Below are 26,555 nucleotides of genomic sequence, written 5' to 3' on the forward strand. Positions count from 1 at the left end.
GCTGTTGGAGGTGGATAGGCGCTGGAGGTGGTGCCGGTGGTGCTGTCGGAGGTGGAGGTGGAGGTGGTCTTGGCGGTGGTGTTGGAGGAGGTGGAGGTGGAGGACTTGGTGGTGGTGTAGGAGGAGGTGGAGGTGGAGGACTTGGTGGTGTTATTGGTGGTGGAGGACTTGGTGGTGGTCTAGGAGGTGGTGGAGGAGTCGGCGGTGGTGTAGGAGGAGGAGCAAATGTTGGCGTAGGAGTTGGAGCCGGAGGTGGTGCAGGAGGAGGAGCTGGTGGTGGCGGTGGCGTTGGTAACCGACGACACTAAATCAGAAACGGCAGTGACCGTTAACAATTTGGCGCTCCATGCCGGTACTTCCTTTGTAGTTTGCATGCATGGTGCTTAGTGTTATTCACTCTATGTTATTCGCGTTCTTTTACTAGTGTTTGATATTAATAATGAATAAGACTATATTTTCAAGCGATTATATAACTAATGATGACAGAATTTTAAATTTCAAATCAATCGAGATCCTTTATTTTGTATCTAACATTAGAAGAAATGAGGTATCCACAATCCATCACTAATTCGATGACAAATGATTGCTAATTTTCATTAGCAAATTGTGATGACACGCATGTTTTTTCTTTACAACTAGCAACATATATTTTCTCGAGAGACTACCTTACTTAATTATCGTTAATTTTTAACGGATTATAATTGTTTTACATGATAATATAGCTAAATTATAAACTCAAATGCTATATTAAAGAGAGATTCTATTAAAATATAACAAGCAGTTTTTGCTAAAAATAACATAAAATTTGACTTTGAATACAAAAGTAGATCTCTGACAAAACATTTGGCAAAAATAACCTAAAGGGGTAGTGAAAAACCATTTAATCCTGTATGAGTAAACAAAAAACGGATGTCCTAATTACCGTTTACACCCTGACAAAGTCAACTAAAAAGGAAAAGAAGTCTAATAGTAGATTTCTTTTATCGAAATGAAATCTACTAAGTAATTAAATCAGGAAATTTAATTTTAAAATTTAGATAAAATTATTTTGGTATCAAATTTACATTCATAAATTCCGTAATCTTAACCCAAATGTACAGAAATTATTTTTTCATATTGCTAAATGGAAATTTATGTTTTTAAATTAAGTAGAAATAAATTTATTATTTAGGTTTTAAAAGTTGTAGACTTCTATATTGAAGTCTGCTAAACCGAATAAATTAATCTAACCGAAATTTAAACCAAAATTTAATCGGGAATAACTTCCCTTAACCAAGAAAAACTACCCGTAACCGGGTAAATTTACCTAGATCCCGTAAAATTACTAACCCTAACCGAAAAAAACTTACCCGAACCAAACGGAATTACCAGACTATATAAAGGAACTTTACAGATCTCGTAACAAAAAAAAAACCGTCGAAAGTTCGTGTTAAAAAAAAAAGTCGAAGGCGATTTCTGTTTCTCTTCTCCGGCGCCGCCGACTTACAGAACCGCCGCCGATAAACCCGTTCAGGCAAGTTTTCTTCCTCCAACCACACCCCATGCTTCCCTACTCCTCCGTATTCATCACATTTCCGTTTTCGTAACCACCAGTGTCCAGATCTGAAATTAGGTTTTTTTTTTTGCAGATCTACTTTCGCCGCTGGAGGTTAACGTCATTTCCTGCCTCAAAACGGTTAGTAGATGTCCTTTCGAAGATATATACTTAGCTATTCCTCTATTTCTTCTATCTTCCTGTAATTTTGTCCGTCGGGTTTGAGTACTTAGGTTTTTTTCCCCAGATCTGGTTGCATTTTCTCGACGCCGGCTTCATCTAATAACGGCTGTAAACACTATAAACTTTGTAGATTCCATTTGGATTATTGGTTTTAATAGACTTCATATACAATATTTATCATGTATTGATTGCTTCGGTTGGGTTCAGTAGACTGCATATGCAGTATTTATGATGTTTTGATTGCTTCATGTGGCTTCCGTTGACTTCATATACTGTTTTTTTTATATTTAGATTGGTTCGGTTGGCTTCAGTAGACTTCTCGACTCGGATTGTACTTAGAATGTGAAAGTAGACTTCCTTTGGAAAAAGTAGACTTCATTTAGCAATAGTAGACTTCATTTTGCAAAAAAGTAGACTTCATTTTGTAAAAGTAGATTTCATGTTGCAAAAGTAGACTTCATTTTGAAAAAGTAGATTTCATTTTGTAAAAGTAGACTTCATTTTGAAAAAGTAGACTTCATTTTGAAAAAGTAGACTTCACTTTGAAAAAGTAGACTTCATTTTGAAAAAGTAGACTTCATTGTATCAAAAAGTAGGACTTTATTTTGTAAAAGTAGACTTCATTCGTGTATAGTTTCAACCCGTTAGTTATAACTAGTTTTTCTCATTAGAGCTTTGTTACCGTTGATGCAGAAATCTGTGTTAGATAATGGCCTCTGAATTCCCTAGAAGACTGTACACCAAAGGCAGTGAGCCAGCCCCGGATAAAAGCATCGGCTATTATGCTGATGATTATAGGCTGGTACCTGCACCAAAGTCAGCTCTACAAGAGGATGAATGGGAAGAGATTTACGAGTCACCGTTGTCTTTTTAAAGTTCCACGACTTGGTGCACCACATGCTGACCTTTCAGATAGTTTGCAAGCAGAGGTACGAGATATGGAGCCTGATTGGTACCACTCCAGTTCGGTTTTCATTGCATGAGTTTGAGGAGATCACCAGATTCAACTGCGGGTACGTGGATGACTTGGCTGTAACTGATCTTGAGCTTTCCGATGACATGCGTGCATTTTGGGAGCTAATGGGGGTCGATGTCGAGTTGGGCCCAAGCACTATCGAAATTATTGAAGCCTGTTCCAACTGCTCATCATGGTCTCGGGATGATAGGCTGCGATTGGGATATCTTGGGATCTATGCTGGTTTCATAGTGGCAACGAGACCAGGGTTATCCACAAATGTCAACCATGCCAGACTAGTGATGGATCTCGAAGGTTTTAAGGAGTTTTCATGGGGAAGAATTGCTTTTCAGCATCTGATCAAGTCTGTTAAGGAGAAAGATCTCAGCAAAAACATTCATATAGAAGGATTTGTGCAAGCTCTTCAAGTGTGGGTGTACTATGCTCTGCCGGATTTTGCTGCTGAATTTGGCGAACCATTGCCAAATGATCCTTCACCTCTTATGCTGGCTTACAAAGGATCAAGAGGACGAAAGAACGTCAAAGCCAACATGCTAAAACATGTACTGTATTAGTCTAGTCATTCTCCTTTAGAAGTCTTGTTCCGTAGTAGACTTCTATGTAGTAATGAATTTACAAAGTAGACTTCAGAAGTAGACTTCATGTGTAGACTTCTATATAAAATATTGATAGTGTGAGACTTCAGTTGTAGACTTCAGTAGTAGACTTCAATGGTAGACTTCATACGAAGTTTTTCCAGGCTTCATATGGCTAGTAATTCATTTACTTATTGTGTTTTTCCAGGCTCGCATACAGTGCTGCGTGGCTAAGGACTTGGCGGATATGTTTCTAGTTTGGGATGATGAGGAACAGGATCTGGATATTGTCAAGATTGTCAATGCAATCCATGACCCCCATTGCAAGTTCTCAAAAAACCACTGGCCTTTGGAAGGTGTTTTGGGTGCACACATCGTCAAGGCAGAAGCAGGAAAGAGGAGCCTTCCCTCAGATGAATCAAGTCGCAAGAGAGCCTGCACAACCTCCGCCTCTGCCGCCTCTTTCGTTGGTGATGAAGGGGTCGGAGTTGTCGTTACTATGAACGCGCACTTCGACCAATGCTTCAAAAGCTTTTCAACCAAGATGCTGAATGGTCTTGGTAGCTGTGAAAAGAAGATCAAACTTCTCACCGAGAAGGTTGAATCTGTAGAGCGCGCGGTAGAGGAGTTGACTACAGGGTCGGCAAAGTACACTGAGGAAGAGGTTAAAGACAATGTAGAGCCAACCCAGCACCAGGTCACTGGATCCATGAAGCATGAAGGGGTTAGTACCAAAAACCCTCCGCCTATACGAAAACATTTCATGCGAACAAGATCACACAAAGATAGGAATACTTAATACTAATGTCATTTGAATTCGAACATGTTTAATAGTGCTATGTACCATGTGAGATTTTTTTTTTTATGTTTTAAAAACTAGTTGTTTACAATTTTCAGACTATGATGAAACATGTTACTAAATTATAGCATTGGTGTAGTCATTTGTATATTCATGCCTGTTTGTGACAATAAACTGCAGAGTAATTCAGAGAAAGATGATGCTCCGATGAAAGATAATGTCAACGTTGGTGCGAGTGAGAGTGTTAACGCCCCCGGGGATCCAAAAGGAAAGAAGGCTGCCATGAAGGAAGAAGAGGCCCCCGAGCCTAGTTTTTGTGAAATTGACCCAAAGACGTGTGATGTTGACTTCGACGCAGTTGCACTAGCCAAAAAATGCCAAAGCCTGAGCAGCGGCTCAGATAGTTTCCCGAGCAACAAGTGCCAGAAACTGACAGCTGGCTGCGACACAGAAGAATCCGTACTTAGGAAATAGCACCACAAAGGCGATCATTCCAACGTCGGAATCTCACTCCGGCCGTATCCGTGGATATGATCCTTTCGATTAAACCGGTGTCAAGGCGAAGCATACCACTCTAATGAACTTTGTGAAAGCAAACCCGTAAGTAGACTTCTATACTTATGTAAGTAGACTTCCTCATAGTATTATTTCCTGTCTCACTTTTTCACTTATACAGTGCATATCCAAGACGTCCAAAAAACTCTTTGATCGACTAGTATTACATTCTCCGGACACCGACGAAATGGCTAGCTGATACGGTTAGTGATTTACTATTTCATATTAGACTTCATATTTAAACTTCATACGTAGACCTATTATGTAGACTTCTATAGTAGACTTCGTTTGCAGACTTCACTCATGTCTTATTTTCATTAATGTGCAGCACATGGAAGCTTACATTAACGTACTCAGGCTGCGATTATCCAAGCATCCGGAGTGGTTTGTATCCGACCGGATTTGTTTCCTCAACTCCATGTTTGCTACTGTTTGGAGGCGTGACTGCAATGACTTCAAAAACTCTGAGCCGAATGAAAATGGTTCTGGCAAATTTCTACCACCTGGAGCATATTCGTACTACACTGGCAAATTACCTATCTACTGCCAGACTAGAAAGACGTGGATGTCGACCATTTGTACTCAATGTTGCACATCAAGGGGGACCATCGGATAGCTATCTGGGTTTCATTTGTGACGAGGCATATCACGATATGGGATAGTCATGCGGGAACCAAACATGCATCTGACGCCCAAATTGACGAAGCTGTGGAGCCTCTCGCTGTTATGATACCCTACCTTCTTCAGACCTGTGCACCTGATGAAGACAAGTGGCGATTCCCCTACATGCCGTTCACCCATTAGCGAGTACCAGGTACGGAGATACCTCAAAACATTCAGAGTGGTGATTGCGGAGTCTACTGCCTGAAGTACATCGAATGTCATGCTTAAGATTTGCCATTTCCTCCGCAACTTTTTGATAAAAACATTTAAAAAATCAAGGAGAAAATGGCTGCAGAGATCTTTGACGAAATAGGTGCTAGGGGCCATGATAAGCTAGATGCAACCGGGCTGGATGTCTATGATAGGAAAGCTTAGGGTATCCGTATTTAAAACTAACTATGATTTTTATGGCAACTTTTGGGCTACTTGCATAAATGACCTTCAATGTGATTGCAGGTCATTTTAGCAATTGGTAGATGATAGGTGTGGAAGTTTTTTGGCCACCTATCGTATAATTAAAATGCCAAATATGTTGTATTTTCGTTTAGGATATTGTAATTAAATTGAAGTCTACGACTGAAGTCTTCGACTGAAGTCTACTAAGTTGTAATTCTATTTGTACTGAAGTCTACTAAGTAATTAACATGTTTGTATTTATAAGTTTCGATTTCACCCTAAACACTGAATCCTGTGAAATATTATTGAACATGCACTTCTGATAGTGTATACGGAAATATTATTGACCATGCACTCATAAATATGTTGACTACAATAAATATAAGTCTACAAACGAAGTCTACTACAGAAGTCTACTAATGTCATTTAAACATATAAGTAAACACAAAAACATAAAACATGGAGTCAACTAATTTCAACGCGGCCATTCATTTGCAAACCCAGAAATTGTTTTCCAGAATATGGCACATTCCAACTTCCATAAGCAAGGACTGCAGAGTTTGTCGCCATATGAGTCGACAAGGCTTTCATCATCCATCCAGTGCTGGTTTGGCAGATTTATACAAACACAACTCCTTAATTGTGCCTTAGCAAAAACATGGAAGACCGGTTCGTGAAACTCGTCAGGCTTCTTATATGTGGTCGGACACCTGTTGATGTGCTGCATAGTCTTCCTCATCTTCGTTGCCTCTGCCGGAAGTAGACCACGAATGTGGTTAAATACATCATGGCTGCCATCCATGGTTAAAGAGAATATAACCATGGAGTAAGTATCCATGAGGTAAGCTGGGAGACTCGCATATCCATCTTCAGCTGTTTCCCTGACCAATTGTTGGGCATATAGCAAAAATCTGTATGAAGTAGTGTAATCCATCTTGATGCCAAACATATGCTTCATTGAAACCCTGACATATTCTGGTGTAAGTCCATCAATGATGCCCAAATGGCTTATAAACAGCTTGCCAATATACTTAGGAGTAGACTTCCCACGCTGAACCATTCGATAGGCTATTGAACATGTGTGGTCTTTCACATATTTTGTCACCCAAAAAGTGGATGCATTATTCTTTATGCTCGCTCTAACCATCCAAGCACATCTTTGCACTCGACATTTAGCCACAAACAGGGTCTTGGTAGACTTCTCTGTTTTAAAAGCAAATTTTAACATTATCGCAGTCAATCTAACCTCTGATAACAGCTTCTCTTTTGTAGGGAAACTTGCCCTAACATATATATTATCAGACCATGACATGGGCGTGCTTTCTGTTTCACCATATCTGTTTCTGACATTTTCAATACAGACTTCATCTTCATCTTTCACTTTACCGTAGATACTGTAATCTTCTCCGTCAGAGTAAGCTGCATCGTCGACATCTTCTCCATCCTCGTTCACATCAGAACTGTCTGCTTCATCATCGGTAGAATGTTCTGAATTTTCCTCAGACTCCTCACCTAAATCTTCATCTGATCCTTCCTGGTTCTCCTCAGTATCCATCTCCACTCGAGTGGACACACAAAGACGTACCATATGCACTCTGCTTAACGCAATCAAGCTTGAAACTTGTCTATCATTGGTGACATGCATTGGAGGTGTATCTGGAGCCATAGTTTGCAACATTGAGACTGGTAGTGAGTAGGTTAACTCGATGACCTCAGTCTTCTTGCCCAAGTTATAATCATCTCGCACCATCTCAGTAAGCTCCCCCAAGGTACAACCATCGTTCAAAAACCACATTCTTCCACCTTTGCCCATGTCAACAACAAAATGCCATGAATTCTCCTCAATCTTCCACTCCTCGTACACAACTGGAATTTGAGCCATACTCTGAAAAAATATCCATATAAACCATATTAGCAAACACTGCATACAGACTTTTTGTATCAAGAGTAGACTTCTCACGAGAAGAACATTAGTAGACTACACGATGAAGTCTACTTTGATAAGCTAAGTAGCTTAAAAATCAAAACTTCTGATTCAGCAATAAATATCGAATGAAATGAAATGAAATGCACTGGGTAGTTCAATCACTTACTAAAAAGCAATTCTATTCCAAAAAATTTGAAAAATACTTTATAAATTTACCTAAAACGCGTTTTAAAAAAAAACGTCAAAAAGTAGACTTCTATAGCAGACTTCAAATGTAGACTGCAGGAGAAGTCTACTTTTTCATAAAGAAGTCTACTAATGAAGTCTACTAAAAAATGTCATTTTTGCAATTGACCAATCTGTTGACTTTTCCTTCAGTAGACTTCCGTCCAAAAAGGTTACTTTAGCATTTGACCGATGCATTGACTAACAAAGTAGACTTCTATTGTAGACTTCATGTAAGAGTAGACTTCTCTAACAGTCTACATTTGAAGTCTACATTTTTAATAGAAGTCTAAGGAAAAAATAGGTTATTTTTGCAATTGAATTTTTTGAGTAGACTTCACAATGAAGTCTACTCAAAAAAGGATTCCTTCTAAGTTTGACCGAAAAATATAAGTAGACTTCTCAAAGAAGTCTACAGTTTGAAGACTTCTTTGGGAAGTCTACTGAAGTTTTTCGGAATTTTTTTAATTTTTTAATTTTAAAAAAACAATAGTCAAACACTAAAATGACCTATACGTTTTTGGTCAAACTACAAAAGTAACTTTAAGGTAGACTTCTTATGCAGACGTAAACAGTAGACTTCATACGGAAGTCTAAATCCAAAAGTCAAAATACGGTCAACTACAAAAATAACCTCTTTTCTTTAGTAGACTTCTTGAGCCTTCAAACGAAGTCTACTAAGCTTTTTTTTTTGTTTTTAAAGGATGTCGAGTAGACTTCTCGTGAAGTTTAACGAAGTCTACTTTTAAGAAGTCAATTGCAAAAATAACCTTATGTTGACTAGTAGACTTCAGTATACTTCACGAGAAGTCTACTTTCGCGATATAAAAACTGAAATGTGGAGAAATTGAAGTGCGAGGATTACCTTTAACAAAATTGAGCTCGCCTAAGTTTCTCTTAAGCACCCAGAACTCAGGATTTCACCGAAATTAAACAACCCAGGTGTCGAGTAACCAGAAATCACCGAAAATGCATGGCCCAACACATTGTAACTTAGCCCAGATGTTTTGGAGAAGAAATTTACTTATTACAGCTTTAAAATTGGTTGGAAAGCATTTATTCTCATTTCGTGGTTGTTCATGGTGGTTGAAGGAATTGAAGAAAATAGCATTTTCGTAAATAAATGGTCTTCAGAAGGACCAAGGAGACTTTACCCAAATTAAAGAAAAATCGAAATAATAGATGTATAATGGCATTTTCGTTAATTGTTTAGGTGGGAAGGATAAAATTGTGAGAAAATGGCAAAAGTTGGAGAAAAAAAAAAAGAGGTTAGTTTAATGTTTGACTTTGAAATATAGGTTAAATCTGAAACTCTCCCATATAACAATGTGTCCAAGAAAATGACAATTACATTCTCTACTTTACTTGATATAAATAAATATTCACGAACATTCATTTCTCTATCCACTAAATATTCACTAACATTCATTGATATCTTCTTCTTTTCTTTCTAAAATATGAGATATGTAAACCGTAGATAGATTAGACTTCAGGTTCAATATATGTAAACTACAACAAAGTACTACACAACGTTAGTTTTGGAGGTTATTACCCAAACCTCGTTCTTTGGCCCGACTTTTTGATCCTTATAGACTTGGCAATGGATACCAAAGCTCGGCATATAATTGGAGATACAATATAGCTCATATCGATTATTTTGGTAGTCTGGTCTTAAATATCCGACAGTAAAGATTTTTTTTTATTTTAAAATCCACTAAAACCCATTCTTTTGGTAAAAAAAGATTCAGGATATTATTGTAGGAAATATATTTTGATGGAACTGAACCTCACAAATCTAGACAATGAGGAAGGCTAGCAAAACTTAGGGAAACTGGTTTACACATAACTGACGCATCTTTAAGTGAATGTCGTAAAAGGTAAATCAGTGATGGAATGTGGCCACCGTAGTCATCTTAGTGTTCACGCTCAGAGAACGCTGAACGCCTTCTGACCTTTGATCCCTATTTACTTGAATCTTCTGATCATTATGAACTTTAAAGTAATCACCAATCTAGTGGAAACTTCAACTAAATTATCCTCATCCTGGACATAGAACTCGCTTCATTAACAACATGTAGGCAAGTTCGAACTTATAAGAAGCCTAAAGAAAACCATTTGGCTTTTTAAGAAACTCCAATATTGGAAGGCCTAAATCCTTTTTTTTCTAAGCATTACGCCATAACAACATGGCTTAGTAGACTAGCATATAAAGTAAAAAAAAAAAAACAGTTCTTTTGCTCTGATAACATTGATCTAGTATGTGGTACTTTATCTTAAATCAAAACTAGATTCTAACCCCGTGCATTCGCACGAGAATTTCGTAATACATAAGAGTTTCATTTTTAACAAATTATAAATGTAATTGATACTTATTTTGTGTTTAAATATAATTTGTTTGAATATTAATTTTCTTATCTTTTTAGTTGTCTCAAATAAGTTTACTATCTTGCATGTTTTGACAAACTAACACGTAAAAGATCATAAAATTATAAAAACATAATCCTAATCCGTCCTATCATTATATTATATATTTATTCATTATGAATTTATAAAAATTTGGACTTATTGATTTTGATTAAAAACTACAGTAAGCATATTTTTTTTATCATATGTGATATTATAAAAATATTATTTCAATTAAAATATTTAGATATAGTCTAATTTTTAAATTAAATCTAACCTATCTAATAAATGGAAAGTAATTTAAATTAATATCTAAATTTTTATAATTTAATTTAACTCCCATTAAGGTAAATTTTCATATTATTAGATATAACTTAAATTAAATCTAAATATTAAATGATATATAATTTATATTTAAGGAAGCCTAAAATAATTTAAATTAATATCTAAATTTCGAAATTAAAATATTTAATAACAATTTTTTTTAAAAAAAAGGATTTTAAGTTAAATCTAATCTATATTTAGGAAATCCAAAGTAATCTAATAATATCTTAATTTCGGAATTAGATTTATATATAACAGAAAATATTTTTTTTAAAAATAATATTGCAATAAATTGGGATAATCTTAAAAGAGTTTCTAAATAATTTTTTTTTTAAATAACTTTGGGACTGTTTGAATGCAGAAACTAAAAATGCTTCTGTTTTAATATAATAGATTACATAGAGAAATCATGGATCATAATAAGATCACTGTTGATTTATATCATTCCTATATTTTATTATTATTAGTATCTACATACTTAGATTTGCTGATGTGTCAGTTTCACAGTGAAATTCAAAATGTTTTGCTTACGTATTAGCTCCATAATGAGTTTCGCCTGCAAAAATATTTTTTTACTCTATTTTTTAATTTACTTGTTCGTTTGCTCATTTGTCATTTGCATCTAGATGATTCATTTAAATGATTCATCCAGATGAATCATCTGAATGATGCATATAACAAATGAGTAAACGAACATCTAAATGAGAAATTGACAAATGAGCAATGAATCTTTATTTGTTTGGTCATTTTCATTTGAACATATATATACCTTTATCTTTATGTTTTAATAACAAAATTATTCAAATATTTATTTAATCAAAATTATTAAATGAGATTTTACGTTTTTTTATGGGAAAACAAGATTTTTCGTTTTTGACAAGAAAACGAGATTTTACATTTTAACGAGAAAACGAGATTTTATGTTTTTGACAGGAAAACAAGATTTTAAGTTTTTGATGGAAAAAATAAATTTTATGTTTTTAACGGGAAAACGAGATTTTACATTTTTTTACAGGAAAACAAGATTTTACGTTTTTGACAGAAAAACGAGATTTTATGTTTTTAACGGGAAAACGAGATTTTACATTTTTTGACGGGAAAACAAGATTTTATGTTTTTGACGGAAAAATGAGATTTTAAGTTTTTAACGGGAAAACGAGATTTTAAGTTTTTTTACGGGAAAACGAGATTTTACGTTTTTGACGGAAAAACGAGATTTTACGTTTTTAACGAGAAAATAAGATTTTACGTTTTTGAGGGGAAAAACGAGATTTTATGTTTTGATGGGAAAACGAGATTTTATGTTTTTAACGGGAAATGAGATTTTACGTTTTTGACGGGAAAACGAGATTTTATGTTTTAGACGGAAAAATGAGATTTTACGTTTTAACAGGAAAACAAAATTTTACGTTTTTTAACGTGAAAACAAGAGTTTACGTTTTTTAAGGAAAAACGAAATTTTACGTTTTTGATGGAAAAATGAGATTTTACGAGAAAATGAAATTAAATTAACTTAATAATGAGATTTTTTCTCAAAAAAATAGTTCTGAAAAGTAAATTAGAACAAGATACAAAGAACTTAGAGTCTTAGACTAACAAAAGATGAAGAAGAGGAGGTAACAGCAAAATCAAAAGACATTGGCTAGCGTTTTTTGCATTACTTTTTTGGATTTTATGATATAATCAATATATGTATATATATATATATTTTAATATTTAGTAATAATAACAGTTTTTTTAGTGAATAGTTTATTACTTTTTCACAATTATGCATTAATAAGTTTTATAATATAAATAAATAATATATAAAAAAATATTATAGTAAAAAATACATCGTAACACGAGGAGTTCGCCCTAAAATTTTCTCCCAGGCACATCTCCCGAGACGCCGCCTCCGCCGTTCAGCTTCTTCGATATGAACTCTCGCCTCCGGATCTCCACTGCTCTCTCCGCCGTTCACCTCTGAAGACGTGGGCGTATCCTCCTCCTTCGCTTCCTGATCTCACCGACGATATTTTTCTCTCCACCTCCGTGTCCTCCGTTTGCTCCGTCTCTCTCTCCAGCGATGATTCAAGGTTTGGTTGGTGCTCCTCAACTCTCCCTTTTTGACTGCTCCTCTCCTGCTCGTACCCAGCCTCCGCCGGAACCGCCTCCTCCTCCCGATCCTCCGCCTCGATCTCTGGTGCAGATCTCCGTCGTTGTTTGCTCCCACATGCTATCCTCCGCTGAATCTGGACGTTCATTGTCGGGAAGTCTTCGTCTCCTCCCCGGAGATGGGTTTAGAGATCTAGAAGCTCGCCTCAGTCCGACCTCTGCCATGACGGCATCCTTGAGAGCATTTCACTATTTTACTGAGGGTTCTATCAACGCTCCTCTCCCAGTCCCCCAGGTTCGTCTTTACTCGCTCTCCGTTTCCTCTTCTTTGGAAAGAAATCGGTTTATTGTCGAGGAGATGAATTTGATCTTGTGGAATCCTGGTGTAGTTAGTTATGATCCGATGGCTATAGTTCCCATCATTCCCACATTTGTGGCTTTTATTGGCATCCATATCGTATTGTTTGTTCGACAGGAAGGTACTCTGTGTAAATCCAAAACATTTTTGTTTGTGGTGTCTGTACATTTCCCTGAATCTATCACAAATGATATATGTCAAATTGAGGATTATATGAGTAATTCCAAGGCGTTATCGCATATGGTGTCTATATCCCAAGTTCTTGAATTCGTCATTTCCCTTTTAGTGGCAGAAGATATGGCAATCCGTGAAGATCTTCCTCAAACTATCTCCAAAGTAATAAGGACAATCTCGGTAAAATCCGACTCCTTACATCTGGTCAAGCCATCATCTCAGGCTTTTGTGTTTTCGAGCTTCATGGTATTCTCGAGGATCCCACTCCTCACCAAAAGTTTCGACTTCACCTCTATCAAGTTTATCAAAAAATTTATCTAATGTATTTGCTGCTTCTTTCGGGAAAAACTCTTTGTATGCGGTTCATGCATTTTCAATTTAATTAATGGAAGTAACTAGTTGCACAAAAAATGTTTTATAATATAAAATTTTCTGATAAAAATTTAATAATTTAAATAGAAAATAAATTCAATGAAAAAATATAAAATAAAATAATATAATTACAGATGTGAAAAATATAATTAATATGATCATTATACTTAATGTATATTTTATTTAAAATTTTATTGAAAAATAAGAATATACAGAAAAAGATATGTAATAGTTAATTTGATTCGATGATATAAATTTTTAGAATAACTCATTTTTTACACACAGCAGAAAAATTGTAACTAAAATGATGAACTTTATAAAAACAATTAACAAACATATATACTTAGTTGAGTCGCGGTTGACTCAGACTGATCCAGGTTGACCCAGTAACCCGACAATTTGAAGAATTTTCCAAATCATTATATGGGTCGGGTTTAAAAATATTAGTTTAATGTTTTATTACATTATCAATCAAACCGTTTTTCAAATTTAATAAAACTGATATTTAGTAAAACCTATCACACCCTAATAACATTCGCTATTTACAAAATAAAGAAATAGAATGCTTAAGTTTTATCATATGGAACAAATTGAACACTAAATATAACACCAAATTACCCCAAGGAACTCAGACGTGAATATCATATGAACCTAGCATATCATATGGACCTATACACCCTGGTCTCTATGAACCTATACACCTTCCGGTCTCAAATTCACTCCCTGAGGTCAAATATTCTCACCTAATCTTTTGTTCTGTATGGCAAAGTATCCTCAATTCTGGATTAAATCGATGATGGTTCATCACTATATTTTTGTTTTGTTTGTTCCTTATAGTATTAAATGGATTTGGTTCATGTTGTTTATGATAAAATTTTCAGTTATCATTTTGTTTTTTATCCTGTTTCTTGGGTTACAAATTTTTGTTTTAATCGTTGTAAAGTTATTGAGACCGATTTCAAAACTAAAACATAAAAGGAAAAATTGGAAATATAGGACAAAAAACTCACCTATTGTCCATTTAGGATTTTAATACTAAACATTGTCCCAATAGAATTTATAATAATAAAAATCCAGTTTTACCCTGAAAACACAAATTCTTTAAACACAAGTTCTTTAAACACAATTGTTTAAAATAGGGTTGCCGAACAGATTTCCAAGTAACCTTATAAGAAAAAGTCCTAATCTACATAAAAGCAAAGACACGGGGAAAAAAATTCTGTTTTCTTCCCCGACCAAAAATTTTACATTATTTTGTCTTGTCTTCCTATATTAACAGGTAAAAAACTTAGATGGAGTTAACAGTTATATGTTCGAGAATCTACATGATGTAATTTTTACGCAGGCTTTAGATATCCATCTGGAAATGGGTACACAAGAATTCCTCCAAAAAACCATGGGCCATGACTCTCAAGAATCAAGATTCATTTGTATCTGGTTTAGATCGTACACAACCTTCAAAGATTGAAGACCGAAAGCAATGTAATAACCCCAATGCACACAATGACTTCTTGCCAAGCTCTCAAAATTTTGACTCCAAAAACAGATGGTGATAAGGGGAATAAAACATTCTTCACCGACTTAAAGTTGTCGGACACAGTAAGTTACTGAAAAGAAGATGCTGATGATTCATAGGATTTTGTGTCAGAAGAATTATGGATTCAACTACAAAACTGGTTTATGTCGCCCAAGTGAGTCTCAAATTTTTATTTCAAGACAATTTATACATTACAATAAATCTCCACTCCTTATTGTTATCTAATCTCCATACCCCACAAATCATATAGATATGCAACATGTTCTCAGAGAAGAAGAGAAACACTGCGAAAACAAAAAATATGAAAGAGACGCAAAAGAGAAATAGACGCAGAAGAGAAGAGATGTACAAGAAGAATTTTTTTCTTAAACGTTTTTTTGTTTTGACAATTAATTAGATTTTAGATTTTTTTACATTGTTTTAGATTTTCTTAACAACCTAGACAGAATACAAGTTCTAGTAGAATAAAGATATAATTGTGGAATTTCAATTCTAGATATCGTAGAACATAGAGAGAAAGATAGAATGCATATTCTAGTTATTGTAGAATATAGAGAAAAAGATAGAATACATATTCTATCACTTAGTAGAACATATTGTAAATAGTAGAATACATATTCCAAGTTTGGTAGATAGTAGAGTAAATAACAGAACACATAATCCACCAAAATTGTAGAACTAGAATATAAATTCTAGTTTTCGTAGAACAAGCAAAACAATATTTTTAGGACAATAAGTGAGTTTTGTTGTTCTATATTTCCAATTTTTCCAACATAAAATAAGGTGCTTCTTGTGTGATCATTATTTGATTTTTTTTCTACAGTAATTTTGTTTGTGCTTTACGATATATCCTCTATTACACCTGCTGCAAATTTTTTTCTCTTTTTTACTTGTGCAGTAGGCTTGGCTTTACTTGAGCCGCTTAGGCGTCTACCCGAGAATCCAGCTCTAACTCTAGAGATACAAATAATTTATTGTTTCCATAGTCGTTATTTTTCCTTTAGTATTGTATACTAACTTCTATAAACCATTAATCTATATGTTTAGGTCATTTTATGGCCTAAAAGCTACTGATTGACTGACTAATTTGTGTGTAAAAAATAGTTCAATTTCATCTGACCAAAGAACTTAGTGGAGACGATATGATATCACAGGATGGGAAACAAAGATGTGATAGCCCTGATCTCAAGGACAGTTTGCTTCGCAAACTAAGAAGCTGTATGAGTTCTTTAGAGTTAGATTTTGCAAAGAAGAAGAAGAAATGAAATCTACAGAGAGAAGCTCTACTCGGCTGGTGGAATGTTCATTACAAATTTACAAGTAGCTTCACACTACTATAAGGACAAAACATACTATGTTCATCGAGCCAACCATAATAACAATAATGGGAGTTAATCGTTATCGTCGTCTCTTCCATCTAACGTTCTCATTGAATCCTCCACTACGAACACCACCTCCACTTCAAACATCTCGGTTCCTTTCTCCTTTAACTAAGGAGTGTTCCTCTGCTTTCTCTTCTTCATGTTTCTGCAGATTTTTTAAAAACAGAGTATTAATCAACGTTTGTTCATCCTGTATACTTCTTATTACAGCGTATGTGTCTCTCTATCTACATATCTCTGAAGATAAGCTTTTTTGTGTTTAAAAGTGGTTTAGTTTAGTGACTTTTTTTAGTCCAGAATATGTACTTCAACAGAGGAAAAGTATGAGACGACACTTATGTGGAAGATAGTGCGATCAAAGAGTATGCAATCCTCTTTGAGGAGATAACAAAGAATGAATTAGAGACATGTTGACGTCAGAAGATGAAGAATCCCCTCAAGGAATAACAATTTAATCGTTTTACCTTTTGGCTCAAGTCACATATTTCGTTTCTTAATATATTTGGTGGCTCGTGTCTTTTTTTGTGTGGATTCTGCATGATGATGGAATCGAACTGAGAAGGAAATCTAAGGGATTTCGGTGTTGATTTTGCTGTTCCTCATTGCAAACCTGATTCAGTGTTTCTAAACTTTAACCAATCACATCTTTTTTATGGGTTTCCCTATGAATTTTTTCATGGAGATTGTATTGAATATAAGCCTTTCATTTGTGTTTTTTCTTAAATTTGGATAAAATATTGTTAGTATTGGATGGCTTTGATAAGGTTTTCAATCATGAAAGAAGTATATATTATATGTTAATAAATATATGAAAAAGAAAAAAAATATTAAATATTATTTTTGCACAAATTTATAATAAAGGTAAATGCTGATTTATTGATCTATTGTGACGAAAACATATATATGAAAATTTTAAATTTTAAATTTCAGTTACATTTTGTATATGCTATTGGGCCCATACTTTCTAACTATGAAAATTCAGTGATTTTAATAAATTTTATCTATTGCATGATCCACATGATAGCAAAAAAAAAAAAAAAACTCGACAAATCATAGAAAATAAATAAATTCTTTTTGTTACTATTATATAAGGAGCAACTGTAGATAAAATTATAGATTTAGTTTTATGAAAAAAATTAAAAAAAAAATTATACATTGAAAAACATTGATAATATATATAAACAATAATAATTGGCTTATGCTGCTAATATTTGTTTTGAGGAAATTTCCAATGCTATAAATCTTTGATCCTATCAGTTTCCAACTGAACAGAGCCAATGAAAATGTTGAAGCACCAACATTAAAATACCGTCATGGTTGTAGCTATCTTTTTCTCTACATGTTTCTTTAAAACACTTACTAATATAACCTTTAAAACAACAAAGAATCACAATCGATTTGCAAGATATGTGTGTGGAGTCTGACGGTTATGATGGAGGAAATTTTATAAAGATCATATCAATTTGTTTGTCTCTGAAAGTTTCAATGTGATTGCATGTAATAGATATGGTGGAAAAATACATTATTAAATGGCTCACTCAAATTAGACTTTATCGATGGATTATATAATATAATTTGAGTATCGATTTTAATTTTCTTTTTGAAAAGATTTATTCAGATGTCTAATTTACTATAGATAAATAAAAAAAACACGATAAAATATAATAAATAAATTATTTTTTGAATTCTAATATTCTGTTTTCTAAACATTTGTAGTCTGCACATGTGCAGCGACAGTAGATAGTTATTTTTATTTAAAACTATGGGTTATTCGTATTTATACCTAGTAGTTTTGGTATTTTCTGAGTCTTTTATAATCTTTGCAGGTTATTGTACAAATTAAGCTATTTTGATGCATTTAGAGGCTTTTGGAGTAAAATCAATCGATGTGGAATCGGTGCAAGTTTAACGAAGAAAAGTGCCCACGTTTTTGCCTGGAGTCATTCAAAATTTTGGCACAGAAGTTCTTAAAAGTTTTCAAATTTACCTGTTTGTGTTTTAGTATTATTAATAGGTTTTTCAGCGAGAAGGTGTGAAGGTTGGCTTGTCATGATATCAAAAGGGAAAGAGTATCTAGAAGGTTCGTGGTGCCATGAAATCCTGATGAGACCTAGCAATGATTGCCATTAGAAATTTCTGTGAGACTATGGGTAGAATCTGGGATAGCTGCGATTGTTGCAGAGAAATACATGATAGTTCGATTTGGAGATGGTTTGCAATATGTTGATTACTAACTTGGAGGATTGTTGCAGTATTCTAAAGAGAAGGTGAATCTCGGCGTTTTCTCTTACTCTTATTTAGTTTTTTTTTTTTTTTTGGGCAAACAAAAACTAAATCTGGGGAAATCTATTATATTAAAACAGAAGCATTTTTAGTGCTTGCTTCCAAACAGTTCTAAAATTTTTTTATGATATTTTATTTTATATTTATATTTAATTTCCGAAAATTAGTTATTAATTTAGCTATTTTTAGGTTTCCTAAAATCTAGGTTATCTTTAATTTAAATTTTAAATTATTGAAAATTTATGATAATTAAATTTAATTACAAAAATCTGCATTCAATTTAATTTAAATTCAAAAAATTCAAAAAAAAAATTATAATTAAAATTTATCACGAAAATTTAGATTAATAATTTTAATACTTTAGAATTCCTTAAATACAGGTTAGATTTAATTTAAAATTTTAAATTTAAATAATCTTTTCATAAAAATGCATAGTAAATAAATATTTTATCGTATTTTATTATAATCAATCGGTCTAAAATATCAAATATTTTAGATTAATAAATATTTATATTATACAATAATATGATCGAGCTGATTAAAGTTATATATATATATACTTAAAGTCTATGAGTTAATTTATTAAAACATGTAAGATATTAAGATGATTTGAGACAATTAAACTAACATGTTAGCCAGTTATATATATATATATATATTGTAATAGCGCAAATAGTAAATAAATATCTTATTATATTTTTTCATAATCAATTGGTCAAAATATTCAATATTAGTAAATATTTATAGGGTTATACATTTATAATTATAGTCTTATACGGGTTAGTTTGTCAAAACATGTAAGATATTAAAAATGGTTTAAATAACTAAATGGACGGGTTAGCAAATTCATAGATATATAGATTGTTTATGTGTAAATTTAAATTCACATAATAACAAAGTTTATAATTAACATTAGATCAATGTATACTTAATTAATGCATACTCTTATTTTACTAATATACAAATTTTTATTGTTTAAATTAAAATATGATAACAGTTTTTTTATTTAAAAAATAAATAACAAAAACTAATTATATCTAAACAAAAAAAGAAATGCAACTTATATTAGAAATAAAAAATAAAAAATTCCCATGCGGACGCACGGGATTAAAATCTAGTTGATATAATAAAGTTTTTACCGGTTTTCATGTATTGTAGTTTTCATCGAGACTTTTGGTGTTTTTTAAATCTATTAGAGTCTTTGCAGGTTATTTTACGAGTTAAGCTATTTTGGAGCCTTTGGAGGCATTTGGAGTCAAACCGATTGAAGTGGAATCGGAAAAAAGCTAAGGTACCCACGTTTTTGCCTAAAGTCGTTAGTCAATCTATATTATTATTTGCGAGGTCAAAAATTTGATGTGCCGTCTCCACAGCAATTGTCCTATGTGTCATTATCAAAAAATATTATGTGTCGTTTTAATTTGTTATGATAGGTCGATCATTAATCTTATGTGGAAATATCCGTGATATGTCTTTTTCCTCAATTATGGGCCATCGATATCAAAGTCAGTACTAATCTAAACCCTAGCGTATCCATCGTGCTATATATACTCCTCTCGGTTTTCATGTTATCTTATATACAACGTCCGTCTTCTAAGATTTAGCATCTTTTTTAAAAATACATCCATGTCTTTTTTAAAAAATTGATATATATATATATATATATATTATTAGTTATGCATTTCCATAATGACAACCTACTCTTATAGTTCATACTTCGCTAATTGAATATTTCATCTCATGTTTACAATAAAATCGTCAGGTACGTAAATAAAAATTCATGTTTGTTTATTTTAGTTTGTGCTTTAAATGTTTTTTTTATGCTTCTAGACTTTCTTATTATGTAAATCTACTGCCTAATAGTTCTTTCCTTCAAAATTTTTATGAATTTTCTATAACGACCAGCAATCTTTCCCTCTGCGATCTTCAGATTTTGCCATAACATCTGCCTCCATCTCAAATCGTTTTTACAGAAGATGAACATTTTTCTGCGATGTTTACATCGATAAATTTACAGGTTAGTTAAAGTGTAATTAGACAATGGCACCCCCCATCTTTGCGGCAACTCCAGACCGAGTATTATAGACATCTGTAACCCTAACGCTGGCGAAGCCTAGTACTTGAGGGTTTCATTGCATGTCGTTCCCGATCCCTGTTTTTAGATGGATATAAGAACAATTAATGGTGTTGTCCACCCTACTTTCAAAGATGCATGTTATGCTTTGAGTTTAATTCACGATGATACCGAGTATGTCAAAGCTATCTATAAGGCAAGTCAATGGGTTCCCACTCCTTTCTTCTAATGATGTACACTACTTTGTTATGTGCAGCTTCTATATGAATACTTTTCATGTTTGGAGATCCATTCAATGTTTTTTAGTATAAGTTTCGTCAGTTCCTTGCATTGTCTTTGATTTTTTTCCTTAATTATCTTATTTTAACAATTTTCTTTGATTTTTTGTTTTTTTGGATTTTAATTATTTTCCCTAATGTACTTTCTAAATTTAATTATCATCAATAAAAATAAACAATTAAACAGATTTCTAATTAGGTTTTGCTAATTAATAATTTCTATATTGTTCTTATTTTTACTCATTCATAATTGTTATTTATTTTTAAAAAAGACGTACAAATAGTTTTCCTAGTAAATCATATATATTGCTCTTACTTTTATTCACCTATAATTCTTATAACTTAGAAGTATAAGTATAAAGAAAAGGATGTAGTTGATGATAAAAACTAAAAAAAGACGAATTTGAATAAAACCATTGAGAATAAAAAAGCAGATGAGAACACGAAATAGTGAAGAAGAATAAGGATATAGAAAAAATGATGTTTTAGTTAAAGAAGAACACCGGAAGAAAACAAAATAAAAGAAGAAGAAATGAGAGAATGAAGTAGGTGAGGATGAAAAAGAGATCAAGAAAAACCAGAAGAAGAAGAGTTTGATAAAGACCAAAGAGAAATAAGAAGTAGAGAATAAAGAAGGCTAATAAAAATTGAAAAAGAAGAAGAATTGAGAGAATACAAAGATGATGAAGAAGAAGTCAAAGACATTGATGAAGATGAAAGAATATGGTGAAGAATAAGAAAATCGAAAGATATATAAGAGGAAGAAGAAACAAAAAGTACAAGTCAAAGACGATGAAGAAGAAGAAGAAGGAAAATGTGAGAAAAAGAAGATCAAGAAAAAAAAAAGTACAAGTTAAAGATGATGAAGAAGAAGAAGGAGAATATGAGGATAAATAAGACGAAGAAATTGGAGCAGAAGAAGAAGGCAAATACCTTAAAATTGGAGATTGAAGAAGAAGACAAATAAAAACTGAAAAAAAAAAGAAAAATACGAAGAATAACTAAACTAAAAGATAAATAATAGGAAGAAGAGTAGAACAAAACAAAATTGGAAGAAGAAGAAGAAGAAAAATCAGAAGAGAGAAATGAAATAGAAGTTGTAGACGATGAAGAACAGGAAAGAAAAGATAAGGAATAAGAAAATTGACGTCGATGATAAAGATGAAGGAAAAGGCGAAGAAGAATACCAACAAAAGGAAAAAAAATCATATTAAGAAAAATTATGACAAGACGAAAAATATTGAAGAATAAAAAGGGGAAATGGGTAATGAATTTGGAGAAAGGGGGATACAGAGAGAAATTGAGTTAAAGCTTTTAGGGACATATAGATGCTTCAAGAACATGTCGATGCAAGAGAGTGTGAGGGGAGAGAGAGAGAGAGAGAGAGAGAGAGAGAGAGAGAGAGAGAGAGAGAGAGAGAGAGAGAGAGAGAGAGAGAGAGAGAGAGAGAGAGAGAGAGAGAGAGAGAATAGGGGGAGAGAAAGAGAAGTGATAGAGAGAGTTAACCTTATAGGTACATGATATTCAATCTATGTGAGCTCATTTTTTGTGTTCGTATTTTTTTATTTTCGAAATACTTTCTTAGTTTATTTGTAGTTATCTAAATCATATGATATATACAAATTTAGGACAAGGAGGAAAGGAGAGAATGAGAGATAAATATTGAGAGAGGGATGCGCGCGTGGGTGGGAAAGAGAAATAGTTAAAATTTTTCAAGTACATATATATTTGATTGATATAAAAGATGAAGAAAAATAAGAAGAGTATGAAGTCGGAGAGAACGAAGAAGACAAATGCGATGAAGAAGAAGAAGAAGTAAAATAGGAAGAAGATGAGGAAAACAGAAAACAAGAAGAAGATGTGACAAAAAAAAACTTAAAGAATAAGAAATAACAAAAGACATATAGAATGAAGAGGAGAAAGAAAATTAAATAAAAGAAAATTAAAGAAAGTAAGAAGAAAACGTGAGAAAAGAAGGAGAGATAAAGATGAAAGACGGTGAAGAAATAAAAAAACGATAAAAAAAGAAAAACTAAAAGATAAATAAGAAGAAAAAGAAAAAAGAAAAAAAACAATTATGTAAAGACGAAGAACTCGTTTTTGTCTTAATTCAATTGGTTTGTGATTTCAATACACTTATTTAGTAAATATTTTTTCTTTTAATTTTGGATGGTGTTTCATTTTTGGATTTATTTTATTTTATTATGTATATATTAATTAATTGTATTTAGTTATATTTAATTTTAGTTTACAATATTTAAACATCTATGCCTGCACAAGGTATGGGCCAAACACCTAGTTGTCATGTAAATAGCTTTTTAAAGATTTGTATTTTGGTTCAGAAGTTCTCAAAGTTTTCAGAACTGCTCCAACTCGTGTTTTAAAATTATTAATAGATTTATGCATTTTTTACTTACCGACTTTGGAGAGAGAGGTTAGTTCCGTTGGTTTTGGGGAGACAATATAGAGACTCCTTCATAGAAGAATTTAATTCTGTTTTTTTTTCCTTTACTAATTTCTTATATACAATCTATTTCAATCATGTTATTTGTTTCATCTACTGTATATGAGTAGTGTTTGTTAGGTTTAGGGTTTAGGGTTTAGGCTAAAATTAAAACCCTAAAAAAACTAGTTTTTGGCTGGGAAGACAACCATAAATGGGTTTAATGTGTTTAATGCTTATTCTAGAGTCATGAACTAGAATTAAGATGTTAGGTTAATTAATTGATACATGCAAAAGTATTGTCAATTACTTAACTATCTTTGATGAGCAAAATAACTTAGTGGAAAATAATTTAGCTTACGTATTTTGTGAACAAATCGAACTTGTTCATTAATATATACTTGTTTTAATTGCTTGAATTTGCAAATAAAATTTGGGATTCTAGGGATTTAGATATAAAAATTATATGTAGCAAAAGTTGGTGAATCATATCAAAGTGATTCGGTTCTTCATTGAAATCTTAACTGCTATCTGGTTTACAATCGAACTAAGACCAGTTTTCACAGGCTTTCATTTGTTTTATTTGCTTTCCTTTTTGTACTTTACAATATTCTCCACTTCACTTGATTTGAAGCAACGAATTTGCACTGCAACAATAGGTCTATCTATGTGAGACTCAGACCCCTTTATGCTACTTCTGCTTTTCTGCCCACTGAAAGAGTTTTTCTAGGGATAAAACTAGACCAATCAGTAACATCATGCACCCAATCATGAACAAAATAAGTGTGAATGTGACAATTTTTTTTTCTAATAACTTTTTTCCTTTCTGGCCAATTCATTTTATTAGATTCGAGAATCAACCCATTTAAAAGTACAACTATCCCTCCCACCGGAAATTTACAAATGCATTTTAGCTTTTAGGTTTACAACGTTTGAGGTAAAAAAAAAAACACTTTGAAAGGAGTTGGATTTAGGTTATCGCGAGAATATTCACCCTTCTAAAGCTCATGAATTCTACGATTCATTGTATTCTTATTTTGCTAGTGTTGGAGTTACATAAGCCAAGAATGATGTTTTTCAAGTAAGCTGTTACATACTCTCACTATGTTTCTTCTTTACATATACAATTTGTTGTTTATGTGTATGTGTATGATTTCAGACCTCAGAGACAATATCAGAAAAACATGGAAGAAGAGAGGATCTTGCTAAAGCAGCTTTAGGATTTATCAATATGTTCAAGCTTACTACTATGGCTTGACCAAATCCATGATTAGGAATTTCAATGGAACTGAAATCATTACTAGTATGCAACAGTGCAATGACTTATTCTTTTTTGTCACAAAGCAAATCTATATTAACAGAGTCAATAATAATATAGAGAATGCTTTGGGTTTTACCTTTATTGTTTTTATAACTTTCTAAGCAATATCAAAGTTTTGAATTTTGATCATCCGATGATTTTTGGTGGCAAAACACCCACGTTGACCCACAAGGAGAGTATTGGCAACAATGACTACACGTGATTCAATGTTCTTACAACAATTTTGGATGGGTCAAATGATTCAACCAGATTGGGAGATGTTCCATATTTGGGTCACTTAACTTTGCAAAGCCTCACTTAAATTTGGTATCATCAAGAAACTTGCTTTCTTTGATGGTGCCATCCCAAAGTATCTCCACAATGCTCTTCCCACTGTATATTCTCTCTTCAAGAACGTTTTGTTTGACAAAAAAAATCAATCCTCAAAATCTTCAACTTCGACAAGGTTAATCAGCTTAAAACCCAAAATCAAATGTTTTAAGATCAAAAATTCATTAAAACCTAGACGATTTATTAAAATTTGGGCGAGTAATTGGAGAATTTAACTGTCAAAGAGCTGGCTGGAGCCCAAGGGACTACATATTCAAGTGATACAAAGAATTTTACAACACAGTTTCAGGAAAAGTTCAAATCTCAGACATCGAGTGGGATCAAAACCCGGAGCTGCAAGTCCTTAGGTGAGCTACGCCAGAGATTACTTGGTCTACAAAAACATAATCCGAGGAAATACTTTTTATGAACTCGAAATCAAAGTCGATCCAAGTAACCCAAGAGCCATCTTCGTTTGATTTGTTCAGTTTCTTGCCAGTCATGGAACTGGGAAGTTCAGGGGTCAGATTTTCACCTCTAGGGTTTATCAATATGTTCAACTGTGTTGGAATAGTTCAAGAGATGGGGCTTACTGCTACTGGTGATAACAACATTAGGTTTGACTTGAAAGGTGAAAGAAAGATTCGTGGCGTATTTGAGTGCTGCTCCAGAGATGTGTAAGGAGGCTGAATTCATGTGGGAAGTGTTACTTGGACGACAAGGAAGCTGAATTTAAGTGGGAAGAAGAAATTTGTAAACTCAGTTTCAATGTTGTTTGGGTTGAAATTTTGGGTGGCTTCTCTCATCTCTCTTTCACCTTCTAAGAACTTGTTTGGATTTTCTTTTTCTTTTTTTTTTTGCATTGTGTGTAATCAGAGGTTGGGTATTAAAATCCGAATATATTTTTTTTTTGGTTTTGATTTTAGTTATCCTTTAATGTATCTCGTATGCAAAAAAAAAATGGTTGATATTGATTTTTATATGATTTTTTAAACCAAAATTTTTTCTTCAAAAATTGCATAATCCAATGTTATAATGCGGTTAGTGACTTCGATAGAGAAAGAAATATTAGAGCTAAGATTCTAATATGATTTTTGGACCAACAGGTTTATCGATTTATTGTCTAGTGATTCATACATCTCTGCGATTGACCTACCGCCTTACGTTTCTTCTTATTGATTTCAACTAGTTTTAAATTACTAATTGTCTGTCTGTTCTATCTAAAACAATACCGGAACACCTATTGTTTTAGCTTGATTTGGTTATTATAAACTTGTAGTGTATTAATTTCTGTGGATCAAATTCCAATCTCTAATAGTTTTTGTTGTGCACTTTCATTATGTATATTCAGTATTAAAACTCTGTACATC

General features: G+C 33.0%; 1 protein-coding gene and 1 pseudogene across 1 annotated transcript in view; both read left to right on the top strand.

Moving 5' to 3' along the window:
• Positions 1-308, top strand: part of LOC112083077 (glycine-rich cell wall structural protein 1-like) — a 770-nt gene extending 462 nt beyond the window's left edge. The window contains exon 2 of the mRNA XM_024150802.1: positions 19-308. Within this exon, the coding sequence (XP_024006570.1) occupies positions 19-308 (290 nt within the window). The remainder of the gene's footprint in view (positions 1-18) is intronic.
• Positions 309-12,625: 12,317 nt separating this feature from the next.
• Positions 12,626-26,009, top strand: LOC112083078 (annotated as a pseudogene).
• Positions 26,010-26,555: the final 546 nt, after the last annotated feature.

The sequence above is a fragment of the Eutrema salsugineum genome, unplaced genomic scaffold (assembly GCF_000478725.1).
Source record: "Eutrema salsugineum unplaced genomic scaffold, Eutsalg1_0 scaffold_7, whole genome shotgun sequence".
In the NCBI taxonomy this organism is placed as follows: Eukaryota; Viridiplantae; Streptophyta; class Magnoliopsida; order Brassicales; family Brassicaceae; genus Eutrema; species Eutrema salsugineum.